The following is a 20,350-nucleotide window of genomic DNA, read 5'->3' on the forward strand; positions in this document are numbered from 1 at the left end:
TGATCCATCCGCGACCAAGACAGTAACATTGGCCGCTATCACGGCCTTAACAATGCATCACACCTGACACCAGTCACGCCAAACAACAGCAAAACGGCATGGCCTCCTGTTCGCTCCCAGACGTCCGCAGTTCGAGTCCCTCCTCCAGAGCGTGCTTTCCCGCAAACACGGCAGGCAGCCGGCCGCACCAACGCCACATCGCCCTCTGGCTAAGGTAAGGGAACAACAGAGCGGGAAGCGGGAATTCAAAAGGAACGCGTTACAGACAAGGAGGAAACGCAGAGAACCAACCGTGACATTTCGTCACGGTTCGCCATCTTCTTCGCTGGCGTTCGTGGCAATCAGTCGTGATCACTCCATAACAAACAACAATTTGAGACGTTCCGCCCACGATCCATCAGCCTACAAAGCCACTTTTGCTGCCAAAGTGGTGGCCTAGTGGCAGGGCCCGATGCCTATAACTCCGACGCTCTGTAATTTCGTCGGCTAACGTTCCCCGACATTGAATCCTATTCGTGATTTGTTCCTCAAGATATCCTCTACAACCCCTCGAAGTTTGTGGCAACATTTCTGGGACACCCTATGTTGAACTCAACATGCGCACAACAATGCAAATGTCGATGGCACGCGCTGTGTGTCTTGTTTGGAAATAAACTCGTTCCATTTACTCACTGTACAAGCTGTTGGCTACAGTAGCACCCACTTTACTCTCCACGCTCAAGTTTGCCTTCAGTACTGCTCCATACTGCCTCGAGCTTGTTTGTCCGGTAGTGGTCATAAGAGTACTGATAGGTTTATTAATAAAGAATTGGCCGAAATAAAACTCATGTTCATGGGTTCACAGAATACCGTGGAAGAGGGGCAGAACGATGCTGCGATAACAGCGTATGTGTTACCCCTGAGGGCTGTTGCATTTATCTTTTTTCTGTTGTCCATTTTGGTGATCTCAATTAAAGGCTTTTTCACCATGGTGAAGTTGTTCCCACAGAAATGAAGGTAGATCTGCTAACAAAGCGAGCAAATCTTGATGTATTTATTATTATTACAATAATAAAGATTTTTCGATTCTTTAATTATTACTCTGTTACGGACCGCCGAGGCCACTCCGAAAAAGATTCTGAACTACCATCGAAATTTATGTTGGTAAAGTTCAAGTTCATGCTGTGTACAGTACCCGTGAAGTACAGTTGTCGATGTATACCACCTCACGACTGTGAACACAATGCAGTAGATTTCTAAGAGAATATTACTGTGTGCGTTCATTCATTCACTCATTTACTAATTCATTCGGAAATCGTGTTCCGTAAATCCACCATGTAGGATTGCCTTGAGGGATGTGGAACTATCCAGATTTTACATTAGCAGGCAGAAGTCCACTTAGACGACTGCATTGTAAATTAGATAAACAAATTATGAACGCCACTAATTATGGTAGGGCCGGCCGGGGTGGCCGAGCGGTTCTAGGCGCTTCAGTCTGGAACCGCGCGAGCGCTACGGTCGCAGGTTCGAATCCTGCCTCGGGCATCGATGCGTGTGGTGTCTTTAGGTTAGTTAGGTTTAATTAGTTCTAAGTTATAGGGGACTGTTGACCTCAGATGTTAAGTCCCATAGTGCTCAGAGCCATTTGAACCAATTATGGTAGGGGGGCAGATTCACCACCAACGGTGGCACATGCCCTCGCTTTATGAGACGCTGCGAAGAGGTCTGAAATTTAATCTAAGACAATGGCACAAAGTCTGTTGATCAAGAATATTAATTACGCTACTGCATCCCCTTGCTTGCTGGCCAAATACTGGCAATGAAAATTTCCACTATCAGGAATCAAGGTGGAGTACCTCTGCCGAATTGACTGCCACGACACAAGCATGCGTTAACGACTTCGGTTGCGGATGCGCGTGCTAATTATGGCAATTACTTCTAAATTAGTTTGTATACAGGCCGTTAGTGGTATAGGTGCGGATAGTGTCATAATTGGAACGTTAATTTGTACTCACGTCAGTATGTTAGTTGTTTTTCCTTTGCGTCTAACAGTCTTACCGTGGACGGCTTACGGTTATAACCGTGCCAGGAAACGGACCAAGCTTGTCGGTATACACTATTCATTATGCATCCAAGCGTTGGCATTTCAATACCTGACCTGCTACCCGGAGCAAAACAAAGCTTGCTTGTACCGACGCATACTTGGAGGTACTAACCAAACCTAAACACTTACTACTCGTAATATGCATAATTATTAGTCTGCAGATAAATACTGGTCTAACGTTGTTCAGTGTGCTGTCTTCAGTCCTTAACAGAAATATCTGCACTTGTATCCATAGCACCCTATATGTACGTCGGAAGAAAAACAGATACTTTGCAAAAAAAAAAAAAAAAAAAAAAAAAAAAAAAAAAAACCTACTAAACTACTGAGGCGATGTTTTCACCTACTTTAAACAAATCGTTTGTGTAACTTCACAAAAGCCACTGTCAGCTGCCTTCTTACTGGCTAATTAAAGGTCTGTATAAGAGAAAGGTTAGAGTCATGAAGAATATACAATCCTGAATCCAAGTATTCTGATAATGACGACATGAACAAGTGCATACTCCTACGTTACACGCATAATTTGATGGCACAAGTGGAAACCGTGAAGAAGATATAACGGAAGTAATGAGTTTAGAGCTGTTGCATCTCTCTCGAGGTGTAACACAAATGAAGGTTTCTTTGACACATTTCATGGGAGGAAGCACTAACAAAAAGGCTATATGTACTGACAGAAAAGCTGTACGTACGTGGAAAACTGACCTCTGTTGTGATCTTCTGCCCTAGGAGACACAAGATCGCCGTCTGGTAGGCATAGAGCGCCGACCCCACCACCATCTTGGTCATTCCGACTACCTCAATGTCTTCCTGCAACAGCTGAAAGACTTCATAAGTCGGAGTAATTGACCGGAAGCGAATTAAAATCATTTTCAGTACTCACAAAGGCATGTGTCTTTCACATGCAATTTATTATTTCTTTATTGTTAATTAATCAAACGGACAAATGGACGCTTGATGAAATATCAATTGTAACTATTACGTCCGGTACGGAAGGACGTAAAACAGAGTTGTAGCCTATCCTCGATGTTATTAATTTTGTACAATGAGTAAGCAGTAAAGAAAACAAAGGAGAAATTTGCGAAGGAAATTAAAATTAATGGAGAAGAAATAAAAACTTTGGTGTTTGCCACTGTGATTCTGTCAGAGGCGGCAGAAGACTTGGAAGAGCAGTTGAGTAAACCAGATTACATATCCCTAGATTTCTGGAAAGCGTTTGATGTGGGACCCCACTGCAGACTCAACGAAAGTTCGAGGATGTGTGCATGGCTCGAAGAGTTCATAAGCGATAGAACGCAGTACGCTGCCCTCGACGGGTAGCGTTCGTCAGAAACAACAGTGCCCCAAGCAAGTTTGATAGCGCCACTCTTGTTCTCTGTATACAATAATATTGTGACGGATAGGTTGAGCATTAATCTGTGACTGTTTTCTGCTGACGTTATAGTGTACAGAAAAGTGTGGTTCTTGTGTGCCTGTAGAAGGATACAAAATGACTTGCGCAGCATTTCTATTTGGTATGAGGAATGGTAGCTTGGTACAAATGTATAAGAACGTAATTTAATGCAGATGAGTAGGAAAAACAATTCAGTGATGTTCGAGTACGGAATGAGTGTTGTGCTGCTTCACACAGTAATGTTGATTAAATACCTAGAGTAACGTTAGAAAGCGATATGATATGGAAGGAGCACGTAAGGACGGTAGTAGGGAAGGCGAATGGTTTTTCCTGGGAGAGTTTTAGGGAAGTGTATCTTATCTACAACGGAGACCGCATACAGAATAATAATGCTACACATTCTTAAATGCTGTTTCAGTGTTTGGGACTCCAACAAAATCAGGTTAAATGAAGATATCGAAGTAATTAAAGTACGTGCTCCTAGTTTTGTTAACGACAGGTTTGATCAACATGCGAGTGTTACGGAGATGCTAGGTGAACTCGAAAGGGAATGCCTGCAGGGAAAACGAAGCTTTTTTCGCGAAACACTACTGAGAAAATGGAGAGACCAGACATCTGCAGCAGATTGCAGAACGACTCTACTAACTCCAACAATTATTTTGCGTAACGTCCGCGAAGACAAGATAAGAGAAATAAGAATTTGCAAGGAGAGATGTAGTAGTTTTTCCCTCCCTCCATTTGCGAGTAGCACATGGTACCCTCCTCCATACACCATCCGGTGGCTTGCGGCTCATGTATGTAGATGTGAATGGAATGGACAGTGGAAATTATATACATTGTGAATGAGGAACAATGCTACGCTAATGAATAAAGGTTCCCACACTAGGTGATTCGAAACCGGCCACGGTAGCTAAGAAATGGAGAATGGATAATGTCTGGAAAAGAGATTACAAGATGAATATCACCTAAAGTAAGACAAGGGTAGTGGAATTTAGTGGAATTAAATCAGATGATGCTGTAGGAATTAAATAAGGAAATGAGACAGCAAAAGCAGTAGATAAGTCACCCCGTTTGGGGCGCAAAATAACTGATGATTGCCAAAACAGAGAGGATACAAAATGCAGATTGGGCACAGCAGGGAGAGCATTTCTGAAGAAGAGGGCTTTGTTAATATCTAATAAGTGTTAGGAAGTGTTTTTGAAGATGTCTGTGTAATGTGCTTCCTTATACGTAAGTGAAACGTGGACGCTAAGCAGTTCGGGCAAGCAGAGAATACAAGATTTGTAAATAAGGCTGTGCATAAGAATGCTGAATATCGAATAACTAATTAGAAGGTACTGAATGGAATTGAGGAAAAAAACGTTTAGTGCACAACTTGACTAAAAGGAAGGACTGATTGCCGCGCGGAGTGGCCCCGCGGTTTAAGGCGTCATGTCACGGACCGCGTGGCCCCTCCCTCCGGAGGTTCAAGGCCTCCCTCGGGAATGAGTGTGTGTGTTGTTCTCAGCATAAGTTAGTTTAAGTAGTGTGTAAGTCTAGGGACCGATGGCCTAAGCATTTTGGTCCTTTAGGAATTCACACACATTTCAACATTTGAAAGGACTGATTCACAGGACACATTGTGAGGCATCATCATGGTAATAGAGTGAAGTTTGGGGGACAAAAACTGTAGAGCGAGGCCAAGTCTTGGATACAGTAAGCAGGTTCAAATGGAGGTAGGTTGCGGTAGTTATGGTGAGATGCAGAAGCTTGAATAGGACAGACGAACTTGGAGAGAGACATCAAATAAGTCTTCGGACCAAAAGCGACAACAACAATTGTGCAAAGAGTTTTGTAATATGTAAAGATAGTTTGAAATGTTGAAACGGTGTTAAATTACACGTGTCATACAGCCGTTATATATAAGCATTTAAAGGACCAAGTTTCTCTATGTTAGTCATGACAGAAACTGATGTCGTCCTTTGGCTGTAACACTACTTCTGACCTTGGAGGTACGTGGCTTTGTGACTAACAGGAAGCGAGGAAGGGTGGGAAATCGGATCTGCTGATTTTGAGGAAGCAGCTGGTAGTACGAGTGTGATTCGTGACAAGGGAATACACTATTGGCCATTAAAATTGCTACACCACGAAGATGACGTGCTACAGACACGAAATTTAACCGACAGGAAGAAGATGCTGTGATATGCAGATGATTAGCTTTTCGGAGAATTCACACGAGGTTGGCGCCGGTGGCGACACCTACAACATGGTGACATGAGGAAAGTTTCCAACAGATTTCTCATACACAAACAGAGTTGACCGGCGTTGCCTGGTGAAACGTTGTTGTGATGCCTCGTGTAAGAAGGAGAAATGCGTACCATCACGTTTCCGACTTTGATAAAGATCGGATTGTAGCCTATCGCGATTGCGGTTTATCGTATCGCGACATTGCTGCTCGCGTTGGTCGAGATCCAATGACTGTTAGCAGAATATGGAATCAGTGGGTTGAGGAGGGTAATACGGAACGCCGTGCTGGATCCCAACGGCCTCGTATCACTAGCAGTCTAGATGATAGGCATTTTATCTGCATGGCTGTGACGTATCGTGCAGCAAAGTCTCGATCCCTGAATCAACAGATGGGGACGTCTGCAAGACAACAACCATCTGCACGAACAGTTCGACGACGTTTGCAACAGCATGGGTTATGGGTGCACGAATGGCAAAACGTAATTTTTTCGGATGAATCCAGGTTCTGTTTACAGCATCCGTGTTTGGCAACATCGCGGTGAACGCACATTGGAAACGTGTATTCGTCATCGACATACTGACGTATCACCTGGCGTGATGGTATGGGGTGCCACTGGTTACTCGTCTCGGTCACCTCATGTTAGCATTGACAGCACTTTCAACAGTGGACGTTACATTTCAGATGTGTTACGACCCGTGGCTCTACCATTCATTCGATCCCTGCGAAACCCTACATTTCACCAGGATAATGCACGACCGCATGTTGCAGGTCCTGTGCGGGCCTTTCTGGATACAGAAAATGTTCGACTGCTGCCCTGGCCAGCACATTCTCCACATATTTCACCAACTGAAAACGTCTGGTCAATGGTGGCCGAGCAACTGGCTCGTCACAATACGCCAGTCACTACTCTTGATTAACTGTAGTATCGTGTTGAAGCTGCATTAGCAGGTGTACCTGTACACGCGATCCAAGCTCTGACTCAATGCCCAGGCGTATCAAGGCCGTTATTACGGCCTGATGTGGTTGTTCTGGGTACTGATTTCTCAGGATCTATGCACCTAAATTGCTTGAAAATGTAATCACATATCAGTTCTAGTATAATGTATTTGTCCAATGAATACCTGTTTATCATTTGCTTTTCTTCTTGGTGTAGCAATTTTAATGGCCAGTAGTGTAATTAATGTGGATTTTACGTGGGAGATCGTTTGGGAAAAGATGTGTGATGGAATGATGGAAAAGATGGTCATGAAAAAATCTGTTTGAAACTTATGCGTAGGAATGAGGAGAAAAGAGCCCTTAAGACGGGCAGGAATAGAAGTGTGTTAAATCTGTTAGCGTGGTTACATCTCACAGTGATAATGATAACAATTTGTTTGACATATGATGGCTGAGGTGTGCTGGTGTAAGTTTAGCAATGTGTTAGTGTAGGCGAGAATTAGTACAAGGATAGTGGAGGACGACGAGGAGGAGATTAATGTTTTAACATCCCGTTGATAGCGAGATCATTGGAGACGGAGCACAGACTAGGAAAGGACGGGGAAGGAAAGCGGTCGTGTCTATTTAAAGGAACGATACCGACATTCACCTTAAGCGATTTAGGGAAATAACGGAAAAGGACTGATAATCGGCGTGTGTAACAGTTGTGAAGTTGTGGTCAGATATGTGTTAAATGTAGGACATCAGAAAGTGTTTAGTGTTGGAGTGGAGAGGAAGGAATGTTAAAAGTTTGTGATATAAATCCATTGTATCCTCTTCTCTTTTGATTCATTTAATATCGATTCCAAGCATTTGAGCAACATCTTCAGTTAGAAGGCTCTTTGTTCGTCATAACCTAATTTTTCGATTCAAAATCTGGTTCTGCTTTAACTTAACAGATTATTTGATATTTACTCTATCAGTTCCCAACTTCAAATTTTTGTAAAGCTTTCTTTTCAGTAATTATCTACAGCCGATAATAATTTGTAAAAAAAACCATTCTTCATATTCAACATCTGTAAAATTTTATTTATTCTCCACCTGTTTCAGTACTGGCTACCATCTTGCAGGAGACGGTAATGTACATCAATTGTTGAAGCACTGACTGAACATGTGGTGGTTTTTTGATGTTAGTATTAAGTGTGTAGATGTTTGACATTTCTGTTGTGTAAATCTACTAATATTTATTGTCATGTTCAAAAATGGTTCAAATTTCTCTAAGCACTATGGGAATTAACATCTGAGGTCATCAGTCCCCTAGACTTAGAACTACTTAAACCTAACTAACCTAAGGGCATCACACACATCCATGCCCGAGGCAGGATTCGAACCTGCGACCGTAGCAGCGGCGCGGTTCCGGACTGAAGCGCCTAGAACCACTCGGCCACAGCGCCCTGCTGTTGTCATGTGTTATTCTTGATGTTCTCATATTTGGCAGAGATATATTTTTGATGAACTGATGTACATTATTATCTTCTGCGAACATGGCAATTAGAACAAGAACCGGTAGACAATAAATAAAATTTTGCAGCTGTTGGAGCGAAATCCGAATCCAATTTTTGCTATTGGTTTCTGCTGTACTAAGGCTTAACGCCTGCTGTGTCAGCAACCGTCACACCAGTGCTTCGAAGATGCCTGACACACAGGGGACAGTTTTCCGAAAGACTGACGGCCATGCTCCGACCATTCAGGTGCACTATTCTGCAAAACACATGATCGACAATAGGCCGTCTGTATCCTAGCGCTGGGCTGTATATCGAGCAGTGCTCGGGCCGCACCAGACCAAACGGCTTCAAGTGAGCTTCCCTGGGCCAGGTGCCGATTTCCCAAGGATTCCATCCATTAGGCTTCTCACTCGAGAACTGCCTCCGCAATGTCACTGCCTTTCAGGTCTTACTTTGCGACAATGGGAGCTGCTAACTGTGGACGTAGCATATTAGTACCCTCCATGCCAAAGAAGACGGGGACTCTGTCATTGTGGCAGACTTGTGGACTCGTAAATTTATTCCTCTTTAACTTTCAAAAGGTTTCACGCTCAATTAGACAGTTTTGCTCCCGATGGCAAGGAAACTTTTTAAATTCAGTTTGTTCAATAATTCTGAACATTCTAAGGGACAATGATGTTTATAAAGTGTGTGTGTTTGTTGAACTTAGACTCCATGAGAGTCTGACAGGCCTTCAACCGTAAGTGTTATTCTGTTTCCAGACATGACTTGTTTTATGTTCTGTTTCAATCCATGCTATGCTATTAACGTTTGATAAATAAACTTGTTTAATCATTGCTACCTGGGCAATTCTTACGCTGCTGTCAGCGCACATATCAGTTTCCCTTTTAGAAATTTCGACCAACGTTACCAAAGTTCATTGAAACTCAGAACTAGTTTTTATTTGTAGTGACCTAATATGTTTTGTAGGACATAAACAACAGTACTGTTTAACTTTTTTACATTTCCTTTAAAAAACAGTTTATAGCAGTTCAGGTAACACACTCCAAGTAAGAGATCGAAATACTTCGAACCAGTTAACTTGTGCTATATAAAAGATGGTGTTTTAATTACTTAAAACTTAGATAACTTTCAAAATACTTTGCATTGACAATATACGATTCAAAATATGCTCTTTACTAATCAAATGAAATTTTCTCTTACAAATATGAACGTTATTCAGCTCAAGTTTGTTTTACTTTGATCTTTTTAAAAGTGAGTTTCGTTTTTACTGAAATGACAGTTGAAACAAAACGTTATGAACATTAGTTGCATGTGAATAGAACCCACAACTTGTCAGGGTTTTCGAACTCTATTTCGCTGCACTGAATCTTGCTTAAAAATGGCAATTTAAATTTGCACCAAGATACATCTCCTGGATTGTATGGCCGTGGTCCACGGAAGGTTTTCGTGCCTGACATTTCACTGGACATTTTCAGAGTCTTGCCGGCCCACGGCTCCACGAGTTCCTCTGAAAATGTTGTGCGCAGCTCTGGACGAAACGTTCGGAACAAAAAAATTTCATGGACCATGACTGTACAAACCGGTAGATTTACCTATAACCGAGACAATCGGTTGTGGAAGCCTATGTGGTATGTATAAATATAACCTGATATTAAAAAAAACATGTTATTCTGGCGTATTGCTTCGCTGGCCTCATAATGATTGCATCACGAGCTACCGTTACAGCAGATGCTGAAACTGAATGTGGGGAGCCACCGGCAGTTAATAGCAGAATGGACGCAGCGACAGCTGTGTGTCACTGCTGCTGGCTTCTGGGTAAGGGGTGACAATGGGGACGCAACACTGTCATCTCTCATTAAGTTGGATAGCTCATATTGAAAATCATACAACTCATGAAGAAATTTAAGGGCAGGGGTAGCACAAGGACAAAACTAGTGGGTAGTCTGTCATCTAACGTTACGTAAACGACTGGTAATAGCCTTGTCCTTGTGGTAGCTGTGCACTTGGTTTTCCGAAGATGGAAAGCGTTCCGAAACGCGTCATGCATACTTTGTGATCAGTAAACAATATTATGAAAAGGACAGTAGCGACTCGCCATACAGCAAAGATGCTGAGTCAGATAGACAGAACAAAAAGACTGTCTGAAAATGAGGTTTTGGCCAATCAGGACTTCACCGGAGATAGAACACACACACACACACACACACACACACACACACACACACGCGAGCGCGCGCGCGCGCGCACAGACACACACACACACTCACGCAAACGCAGCTGACACACAAATGACCGCAGACTCTGCCTGCGACCTACTGACCTAGCCTACTTAACTAATGGGGTACATGTATTAATTTGAATGGTCGCTACCCTCTTACGTAACACTTCTACTGCTCTCAGTTCTGCTTTGCCTAGTCGTTAATCTGGACAGCAGAAATTACATTTTTCACGTTTTGGGGCCAGTGATGTCCTCTGCCTTGGAAGTCTCCGTGATGTTATTTTTCAACAAGGTAACTCAAGACTGTAATTTTCACTTTACCTCGGTACAGAGGGTGTTCGAATACTGTTCTTGCCAGTACGCTCTCAGTATTTCGCATGCACTGGAAACATCTGGTCATGAGTTGCCTAAAGGCCTGAATACCACCTATGGAAATGTTAGAACACCTGAAGCAATACCGACCCTACGTCTTATCTTAGAGGATACATTAAGGAAAGGCAAACCTACGTTTCTAGCATTTGTAGACGTAGAGAAAGCTTTTGACGATGTTAACTGCAATACGCTCTTTCAAATTCTGAAGGTGGCAGGGTTGAAATACAGGGAGCGAAAAGCTGTTTACAATTTGTACAGAAACCAGATGGCAGCTATACGAGTCGAGGGGCATGGAAAAGAAGCAATGGTTGGGAAGGAAGTGAGACAGGGTTGTAGCCTACCCCGATGTTATTTAATCTGTATATTGAGCAAGCAGTAAAGAAAACAAAAGAAATTTTGGAGCAGGAATTAAAATCCATGGAGAAGAAATAAAAACTTTGAGGTTTGCCGATGACAGCGTAATTCTGTCAGAGACAGCAAAGGACCAGGAAGAGCAGTTGAATGGAATGGACAGTGCCTTGAAAGGAGGATATAAGCTGGACATCAACAAAAGCAAAACGAGGGTAATGGAGTGTAGTCGAATTAAATCAGGTGATGCTGTGGAATTTAGATTAGGAAATGAGACACTTAAAGTAGTAGATGAGTTTTGCTATTTGGGGAACAAAATAACTGATGATGGTAGAAGTAGAGAGGATATAAAATGTAGACTGGCAATGGGAAGGAAAGCGTTTCTGAAGAAGAGAAATTTGTTAACATCGATTATAGGTTTAAGTGTCAGGAAGTCGTTTCAGAAAGTATTTGTATGGAGTGTAGCCACGTATGGAAGTGAAACAGGAACGATAAATAGTTTGGACAAGAAGAGAATAGAAGCTTTAGAAATGTGGTGCTACAGTAGAATGCTGAAGATTAGATGGGTAGATCACGTAAGTAATGAGGAGGTACTGAATATAATTGTGGTACATCTTGACTAGAAGAAGGGTTCGGTTGATAGGACATTTTCTCAGGCATCGAGGGATCACCAATTTATTACTGGAGGGTAGCGTGGAGGGTAAAAATCGCAGAGGGAGACCGAGAGGTGAATACACTAAACAGACTCAGAAGGATGTAGGCTGCAGTTGGTACTTGGAGATGAAGAAGCTTGCACAGGATAGAGTAGCATGGAGAGCTGCATAAACCAGTCTCTGGAGTGAAGACAACAACAACAACAACAACAACCATCTATAAGGTTATACAAGTGGTCTGTATGATATATGAATTGGTTTAAGAACGGAAGTTTGCTCGAACGATATATGGCTGGAAAGTTGCGGTGTAGTTCCCGGGCCATGCAAGTAAGAAGGAGCCATTAAGAGATCCGAGGGACCACAACGAGTCGAGGAGGGAGGTGAATAGGTATCCAGTCAGCCAGTAAACGGAAGCTGCCTGGAGGCAAGGGGTAAGACTGAACCCCCACGTGGGTATGGATGCTATACTGCGTGACGAGATTCTGAATGTGTCAAAAACTAATGCACCATTTATTCGCTAAATACACTAAAATCGCTTCCAGGGACGCTAAATAAAATCTGGTAACAGCACTGAAATCACAATGAAGACATGGGTTATATAGAATAAGTGCCTTATACTGTGAACTATATTGGCACGTTTGTATAAAACTGTTTATAAGAAAAGCAACAAATAAAACAGACATATTATACATGCATATGATACACCACTGAACAGATACTAAAATCAGCTATAAAATTAGCATATTTGACATACCGATAAACACACCGACAATTTTTTGTTATTATTATTTGAAAATTAATGTTTGTAAAGAAGTCACTTGAATAGCGAAGCTATGAACCAAAAAGAGAGAATAAAGTTGTACACTTGACTAACAGCTACCATTCCTGTTCATGCGATGTACAAAGTGTAATTTGAAAACAGGTATATGACAATATCTGATTGTCATGAAATGATATTCTGTGTGTGTGTGTGTGTGTGTGTGTGTGTGTGTGCGTGTGTGTGTGTGTGTGTGGAATATTTGAAACTTACAAGAACTTACGTCTGAGTGGATGGTGGTCAGGCCTGCAGCGACTCTTTTGAAGTACCTCTGCTACGCTTCCTTACACACAATAAATCTAGTGCAGGCCTGTTTGTTGTAAATAACGTCTAGGTTCCACACTATCCTTAGGACAATGCCCCTGTTCTGCCCAGGAATAACCTTGCTTCTGCTTTCATTGGTCTGAATCACTCGAGCTCCACGCACTGTGATCTTCTCCCTCTTACATAGTTATAGCTCCTCCTCTGTCATCATTGCATGTCTGCCATTAAAATTGCTACACCATGAAGAAATGCAGATGATAAAAGGGTATTAATTGGACAAATATATTATACTATAACTGACATGTGATTACATTTTGCCGGCCGCGATGGTCTCGCGGTTCTAGGCGCGCAGTCCGGAACCGTGCGACTGCTACGGTCGCAGGTTCGAATCCTGCCTCGGGCATGGATGTGTGTGATGTTCTTAGGTTAGTTAGGTTTAAGTAGTTCTAAGTTCTAGGGGACTGATGACCACAGCAGTTGAGTCCCATAGTGCTCAGAGCTATTTGAACCATTTTTGATTACATTTTCACGCAATTTGGGTACATAGATCCTGAGAAATCAGTACCCAGAACAACCACATCAGGCCGTAATAACGGCCTTGATACACCTGGGCACTGAGTCAGAGCTTGGATCGCGTGTACAGGTACACCTGCTAATGCAGCTTCAACACGATACTACAGTTAATCAAGAGTAGTGACTGGCGTATTGTGACGAGCCAGTTGCTCGGCCACTATTGACCAGACGTTTTCAGTTGGTGAGAGATCTGGAGAATGTGCTGGCCAGGGCATAAGTCGAACATTTTCTGTACTCAGAAAGGTCCTAACAGGACGTGCAACATGCGGTCGTGCATTAACCTGCTGAAATGTAGCCTTTCGCAGGGATCGAATGAAGGGTAGAGACACGGGTCGTAACACATATAAAATGTAACGTCCACTGTTCAAAGTGCTGTCAACGCGAGTAAATGGTGACCGAGATGTGTAACCAATGGCACCCCATACCATCACGCCGGGTGATACGCCAGTATGGCGATGGCAAATACACGCTTCCAATGTGCGTTCACCGCCATGTCGCCAAACACGGATGCGACCATCATGATGCTGTAAACAGAACCTGGATTCATCCGAAAAAATGACGTTTTGCCATTCGTGCACCCAGGTTCGTCGTTGAGTATACAATCGCAGGCGATCCTGTCTGTGTTGCAGCGTCACGTCAAGGGTAACTGCAGCCATGGTCTCCGAGCTGATAGTCCATGCTGCTGCAAACGTCCTCTAACTGTTCGTGCAGATGGTTGGTGTCTTGCAAAGGTCCCCATCTGTTGACTCGGGGATCGAGACGTGGCTGCACGATCCGTCACAGCCATGCGGATAAGATGCCTGTCATCTCGATTGCTAGTGATGCGAGGCCGTTGAGATCCAGCACGGCGTTCCGTATTACCCTCCTGAACCCACCTATTCAATATTCTGCTAACAGTCATTGGATCTCGACCAACGCGAGCAACAATGTCGCGATACGATAAACCGCAATCGCGATAGGCTACAATCCGACCTTTATCAAAGTCGGAAACGTGATGGTACGCATTTCTCCTCCTTACACGAGGCATCACAACAACGTTTCACCAGGCAACGCCGGTCAACTGCTATTGTGTATGAGAAATCGGTTGGAAACTTTCCTCATGTCAGCATTGTAGGTGTCGCCACCGGCGCCAACCTTGTGTGAATGCTCTGAAAAGCTAATCATTGCATAGCACAGCATCTTCTGCCTGTAGGTTAAATTTCGCGTCTGTAGCACGTCATCTTCGTGGTGTAGCAATTTTAATTGCCAGTAGTGTACTTTTATGAAGTCCGTAGCGCAACTCCTGTCCTTACCTGCACCAATTTCCTAATGGCCACCTATTCCACGAGCTAGGGGTGAATGGTGTATCATTTAAGCTGGACGTGCCTGCCTGATACCAAGATCCCAACCGGAATGTAGAACCATCTTTGGTCTAGTCTCACTACTTCCACTGCCATATAAAAATGACGGGACAAACTCTGCCTTCCGGGGATTCGCTATCAATCTCAACTCTAATCGTAGTTGCCCCTCCATTTTCTTCAGGCCCTACAGATACTGTTCTGGAGACAACAAGATGAGACTCAGCTGCCCATGCGGTGTATGACGAATAACCTCTTGCAAGCTTACTCTCTTGTGTCCAAAACACAGCCGCTGAAGATTGCAACAGTCTTGACATTGTTCAACACTCTGCACTCCAGTCACGCTATCTGCGTGGTATGCCGCTTTATTATCGATGTGTTAATCTTTGCCAACATCTTCACTGCCTCCATAGTTCCGTTTATTCTCTGAAGTCATTGGCATCCCCTGTTCCAAACACAGTCTTCAGAGCTCTATCCAACGTCCCTTCAGTGGTCACATCGTACGAAGCACAACCTCCAGTGCTTGCTGATCTGTTTACGTAACTGCTCATACGGTTAATGGAACGTTTCAAACTGCTTAAAACTTTCCCAAGTGCTACTCCATTCTCGGCTACCCGTTTAAAACCAGAAAATAGCTCCTCCGAACTCCTTGCTTCATTCTGGAATTCCGATGAGTTAGAAACTAGGCTTGGAGTCCATTGATCACAAGTAATCACCATGTTTTCTTTTGCGGCAGCAGAGCGTTCCCCTCCACGTCTTGGTTCTGCATCACTTCCACTTCACCCCACGTAAAGAGCTACAGCAGTGGCTTCCCATGCTCGCCCTTTTACAGCAACCTGAGGACTAGGTGTATTACCATCCCCCCAACCCCACTCCCTCACCCCAAAATTTTAACAGCTGTCACCAGTCAGAATGTCATATAAAAATAAATATAAAGAAACCCTTATTCTAACGCAAAACTTATTTGTTCACCCGTAACATATCACAACTCGATACCTAGCACATAATACCTTAATCACCAACAAACGTAATAAAAAATACTTCTGTTACTCCGTCAATAACTTAACATCCTTCCAATCACCTAACTCCCGAACACTCTGTCAATGCGTATGGTACTTCCGTAACATTATTATCTATAGCTTCATGTATACGCTCCTGCTTCTTCCTTTTTGCCTCTCTCTCTGTCTTCATTCTGGCTACTCCTGGGAATGACTCCGGAGCTCCTCTGGATGGTCGCAAGCATTCAGCATGCACTATTGTCGACCTAGTTGGCAACTGTAGCCTAATCTTGACTGGAATTGTAGTCTCGATCACTTAGTAGAGACCTTGGAACATTGTGACAAATTTCTTTGTCTCACCCTTAGGACCATAAGCGCAGAATAACATGACCTGTCGGCCTAGTCTGTAATGCGTTAAGTTCCCCGTGCATTTGATGCTTCCTCCTGTGTCTATAGTGCCTATCTGTTTACGATCTTCACCTGTGCCCATACCTCTCTCACTGTCCTCATGAACTCGTGGATAGACTAGGTACTTGCCTCTTTCCACTTTAATCGTATGAAATGGCGATGACATTGTTTTTCCAACATCACCACATATGGGGACTGCCGTCTACTAGTGTCGACCTCTGAACAGTACAGAGTCATGCCAAATGAAAGGTATATATCCCAATCATTACGGTGTGATTTCGCATTAATAATTTAAAATCCTTACAATCATCCAACTCATTCATTCTGTCCTGCCACAAGCTGCGTGAGAGGTCACTCTATCTCAACGAAACAAATCACAAATTTCCTACAAGAGTCCCAACAATGATTGTAATTCATCAGTCATCTTTGGCACTGGAATATCTCACATTGCCTTCAGCAGTCTTGGAACGATTTCCATTCCATCTATGCTAATCACGTGACCTAAATGACCTACTTCCTCCAGTGATAAATGACACTCATCTGTACTCAAAGTCAGATGTACCGTCGCGTAATCTCATAAGTACCTCTCTCGGACATTGTCTGTGTTTCTCCTTGTCTTTTCAGAACACAGATATATCGTTCAGATAAAAGAGTCAGTAACGTGGCTTCAACCGCCTCAGTATCCCGCCCAACAAACGAAAACGATGTGTTTGGTCAGTCTTCTGGAACCACCTCCAACTGATGGTATCGACTTCTTACACCCATGCTAGCATTGTCCCAGTTTGTCGACTGTTTCTGTGATGCTGGGTATGAGGGGAATCACAGAAAAATCTGTACTTCTTAAATCTGTTCATCAACTTCTTTGGAACAATCACAATTCATGCGACCATGGGCTAATGCTCCCTTCTATTATGCCGTTAGCGAGAGTGTGGCTGACAAAATCCTCAGTAATCAACTGTAAATAACGAAGAATTCTATAGGGTCTGAGGCACACTGGTATTTCATTGCCTGTAGAAATTCTGTGGTATGTAACTGACACAGCCCGGTGGCTTACAGCTTCTGTACAGTAGTCTTCCTCCTCCAGAATGTTCAGACTCGCTGTTAACATCGCCTTCACTTCTTCGGCGCAGAAATGATGGAGATTGATGGGCACTTCCTTTTCCCATATGCATACGACACTCCTTTTAACCAGACAACAACAAACCTTTTCCTTCCAGCCTTTCTATTTTACACAACATATCGCCGGCCGGAGTGCCCGAGCGGTTCTGGGCTCTGCAGTCTGGAACCGCTCGACATCTACGGTCGCAGGTTCGAATCCTGCCTCGGGCATGGATGTTTGTGATGTTCTTAAGTTAGTTAGATTTAAGTAGTTCTAAGTTCTAGGGGACTGATGACCTCAGAAGTTAAGTCCCATAGGGCTCAGAGCCATTTTTTACACAACATATCCACTGGTAAATCTTCCTCCAGGCAAAAGTGACTTTTCAGTGCCATATGACACCCAGTCATGCGAATCAAGCCTTAGTATATTTGTATGCATAGGAAACTGGAATTTGGTTGTAGGTGAAGGAGTAGCAGAAAGGGTTACCGGACAATACGGGCTTGGTAGTAGGAATGAAAGACGAGAAAGACTAACTGCCTTCTGCAATAAACTTCTGCTAATAATAGCGAATATTCTGCTCAAGAATCACAAGAGGAGGAGGTATACTTGGAAAAGGCCAGGAGATATTTCAGTTAGAGTACATCACGGTCAGGCAGGTATTCCGAAATCAGATACTCGATTGTAAGGCATATCCAGAAGCGGATATAGACTGAGATCACAATTTAGTAAAGAGAAGGCTGAAGCTTAAGATACTAGTCATGAAGAATCAGTGTGTAAAGAAGTGGAATGTGTAGGTATTAAGGTATGAAGGGATGTGCTTGAAGTTCCCTGAGGGTATAGATACTGTGATAAGGAATACCTCAGCAGGCTGTACAGTTCCTTAAAAACAGCAATAACAGAAGGTGTAAAGAAAAACTTAGGTATACGAAAAATCACGTCATTTAGGAGCGAAATAAATAATAAGTGGAGAGAAGGAAAGGCGAAATAGCTTCTTGAAAAATGTGAAGAAATCGAAAAAGAAATGATGGTCTGAAGGACTGAATCAGCATACAGAAAGTCAAAACAACCTTCGGTGAAATTAAAAGCAAGAGTGGTAACATTAAGAATGCAACGGGAATTCGACTATCAAATGCAGAGTAGAGAGCAAATAGGTGGAAAGGGTACACTGAAGGCCTTTATGAGGGGAAGACTCTTCTGATGACATAGAAGAAGAAACAGGAGTCAATATAGAAGAGATGGGGGATCCAGTATTAGAACCAGAATTTAAAAGTGCTTTTGAAGACTTAAAAACCGAATAAAGCAGAAAGAAAGATAGCATTCCATCAAAGTTTCTAGAATCATTCGGGAAAGTGGCAATAAAACGAGTATTCATGTTAGTCTGTAGAATGATGAGTCTGGCATCACACTTCCAGAAAAACATCATACACACAATCCCCAAGACTGCAAGAGCCGACAACTGCGAGAATTATCACACAATCAGCTTAACAACTCATGCGTCCAAGTCGCTAACAAGAATAATATACAGAAGAGTGGAAAAGAAAATTGAGGAAGTGTTAGATGACTACCTGTTTGGCTTTAGGAAAGGTGAAGGTACAAGAGAGGCAATTCTGATGTTGCGGTTGATGATGGGAGCAAGACTAAAAAAAAAAAAAAAAAAAAAAAAAAAAAAAAAAAAAAAAAGACACATTCATATCATTTGTCTTTCTGGAAAAAGTGTTCGATAACGTCAAATGGTGCAGTATGTTCGGAATTCAGAAGTAGGGGTAAGCTATGGGGAAAGAGGGGTGACATACAACATATACAAGGCCAAGAGGGAATAGTAAGAGTGGATGACCAAGAACGAAGTGCTCGGAATATAAAGGATGTTAGACAACCTGCGACTGTATTGGTTGCGCGGTTCCAGACTGTAGCGCCTAGAACTGCTCGGCCACCCCGGCCTGCTCTTCTGCAGAGACAAAGTGTGTGTGTGTGTGCGTGTGCGTGTGCGGGTTCGTCAGCGCACCTGACGATGGCGACATTTCTGATTCCAGAAATAGTGTACCAGTTGGATACTATGAACTGTGAGTACACCCATGGACTGTTAGATTAACATAGCTACCAGGAGAAAATGAAGATTCTCATTACCTCTAGTTGATTACACGAGTTCATTTATCCATTTACAAGGACAGCTCAGGATATTTTGGGTTGAGTTTATTGCTGATACAATTTCAAGCAATCCCATTTTCATTAATTTCATTTCATTTTTCATTAACTTCAATTCAGGGAAAGTAATTTTGTTATTATTATCTGTGTATTCCATTAAGCAGCATTGCCTAATGGTACTGTAAAAGAACAGCTCCTAAGACAACGCTAGTGCATGATAGCGTGTTTGTGTATGAACGCTGCGTACTTACTGCCACTGTCGCGATGATATTGAAGCAGATGTTGACGGTGTTGCAGGCCAGCAACACGGATATGGCGCGACTCACCACCTTCTGCAGCAGGCCGATATAGCTGCAAGCAGAACGAATCCACATGCTCTCATTTGTTGCACTGTCCTGGGTGTGTTATACACACGCCGTGAAGTTCAGTTGGCATGAGCTTTTACAGTATGTCCAGAATGAGATTTTCTCTCTGCAGCGGAGTGTGCGCTGATATGAAACTTCCTGGCAGATTAAAACTGTGCGCCGGACCGAGATTCGAGCTCGGGACCTTTGCCTTTGGCGGGCAAATACACTCCTGGAAATTGAAATAAGAACACCGTGAATTCATTGTCCCAGGAAGGGCAAACTTATTGACACATTCCTGGGGTCAGATACATCACATGATCACACTGACAGAACCACAGGCACATAGACACAGGCAACAGAGCATGCACTATGTCGGCACTAGTACAGTGTATATCCACCTTTCGCAGCAATGCAGGCTGCTATTCTCCCATGGAGACGATCGTAGAGATGCTGGATGTAGGCCTGTGGAACGGCTTGCCATGCCATTTCCACCTGGCGCCTCAGTTGGACCAGCGTTCGTGCTGGACGTGCAGACCGAATGAGACGACGCTTCATCCAGTCCCAAACATGCTCAATGGGGGACAGATCCGGAGATCTTGCTGGCCAGGGTAGTTGACTTACACCTTCTAGAGCACGTTGGGTGGCACGGGATAC

The 20,350-nt window shown here is 43.3% G+C and overlaps 1 protein-coding gene across 1 annotated transcript in view; it reads right to left on the reverse strand.

Moving 5' to 3' along the window:
* Positions 1–19,723, reverse strand: part of LOC126285083 (putative odorant receptor 69a) — a 44,299-nt gene extending 24,576 nt beyond the window's left edge. The window contains exons 1-2 of the mRNA XM_049984407.1: positions 19,601–19,723; positions 2,783–2,896 (exon numbers count right to left, since the gene is read on the reverse strand). Coding sequence (XP_049840364.1) covers positions 2,783–2,896; positions 19,601–19,723 — 237 coding nt within the window. The remainder of the gene's footprint in view (positions 1–2,782; positions 2,897–19,600) is intronic.
* Between the last annotated feature and the right edge of the window lie 627 nt (positions 19,724–20,350).

The sequence above is a fragment of the Schistocerca gregaria genome, chromosome 8 (genome assembly GCF_023897955.1).
Source record: "Schistocerca gregaria isolate iqSchGreg1 chromosome 8, iqSchGreg1.2, whole genome shotgun sequence".
NCBI classification, from domain to species: domain Eukaryota; kingdom Metazoa; phylum Arthropoda; class Insecta; order Orthoptera; family Acrididae; genus Schistocerca; species Schistocerca gregaria.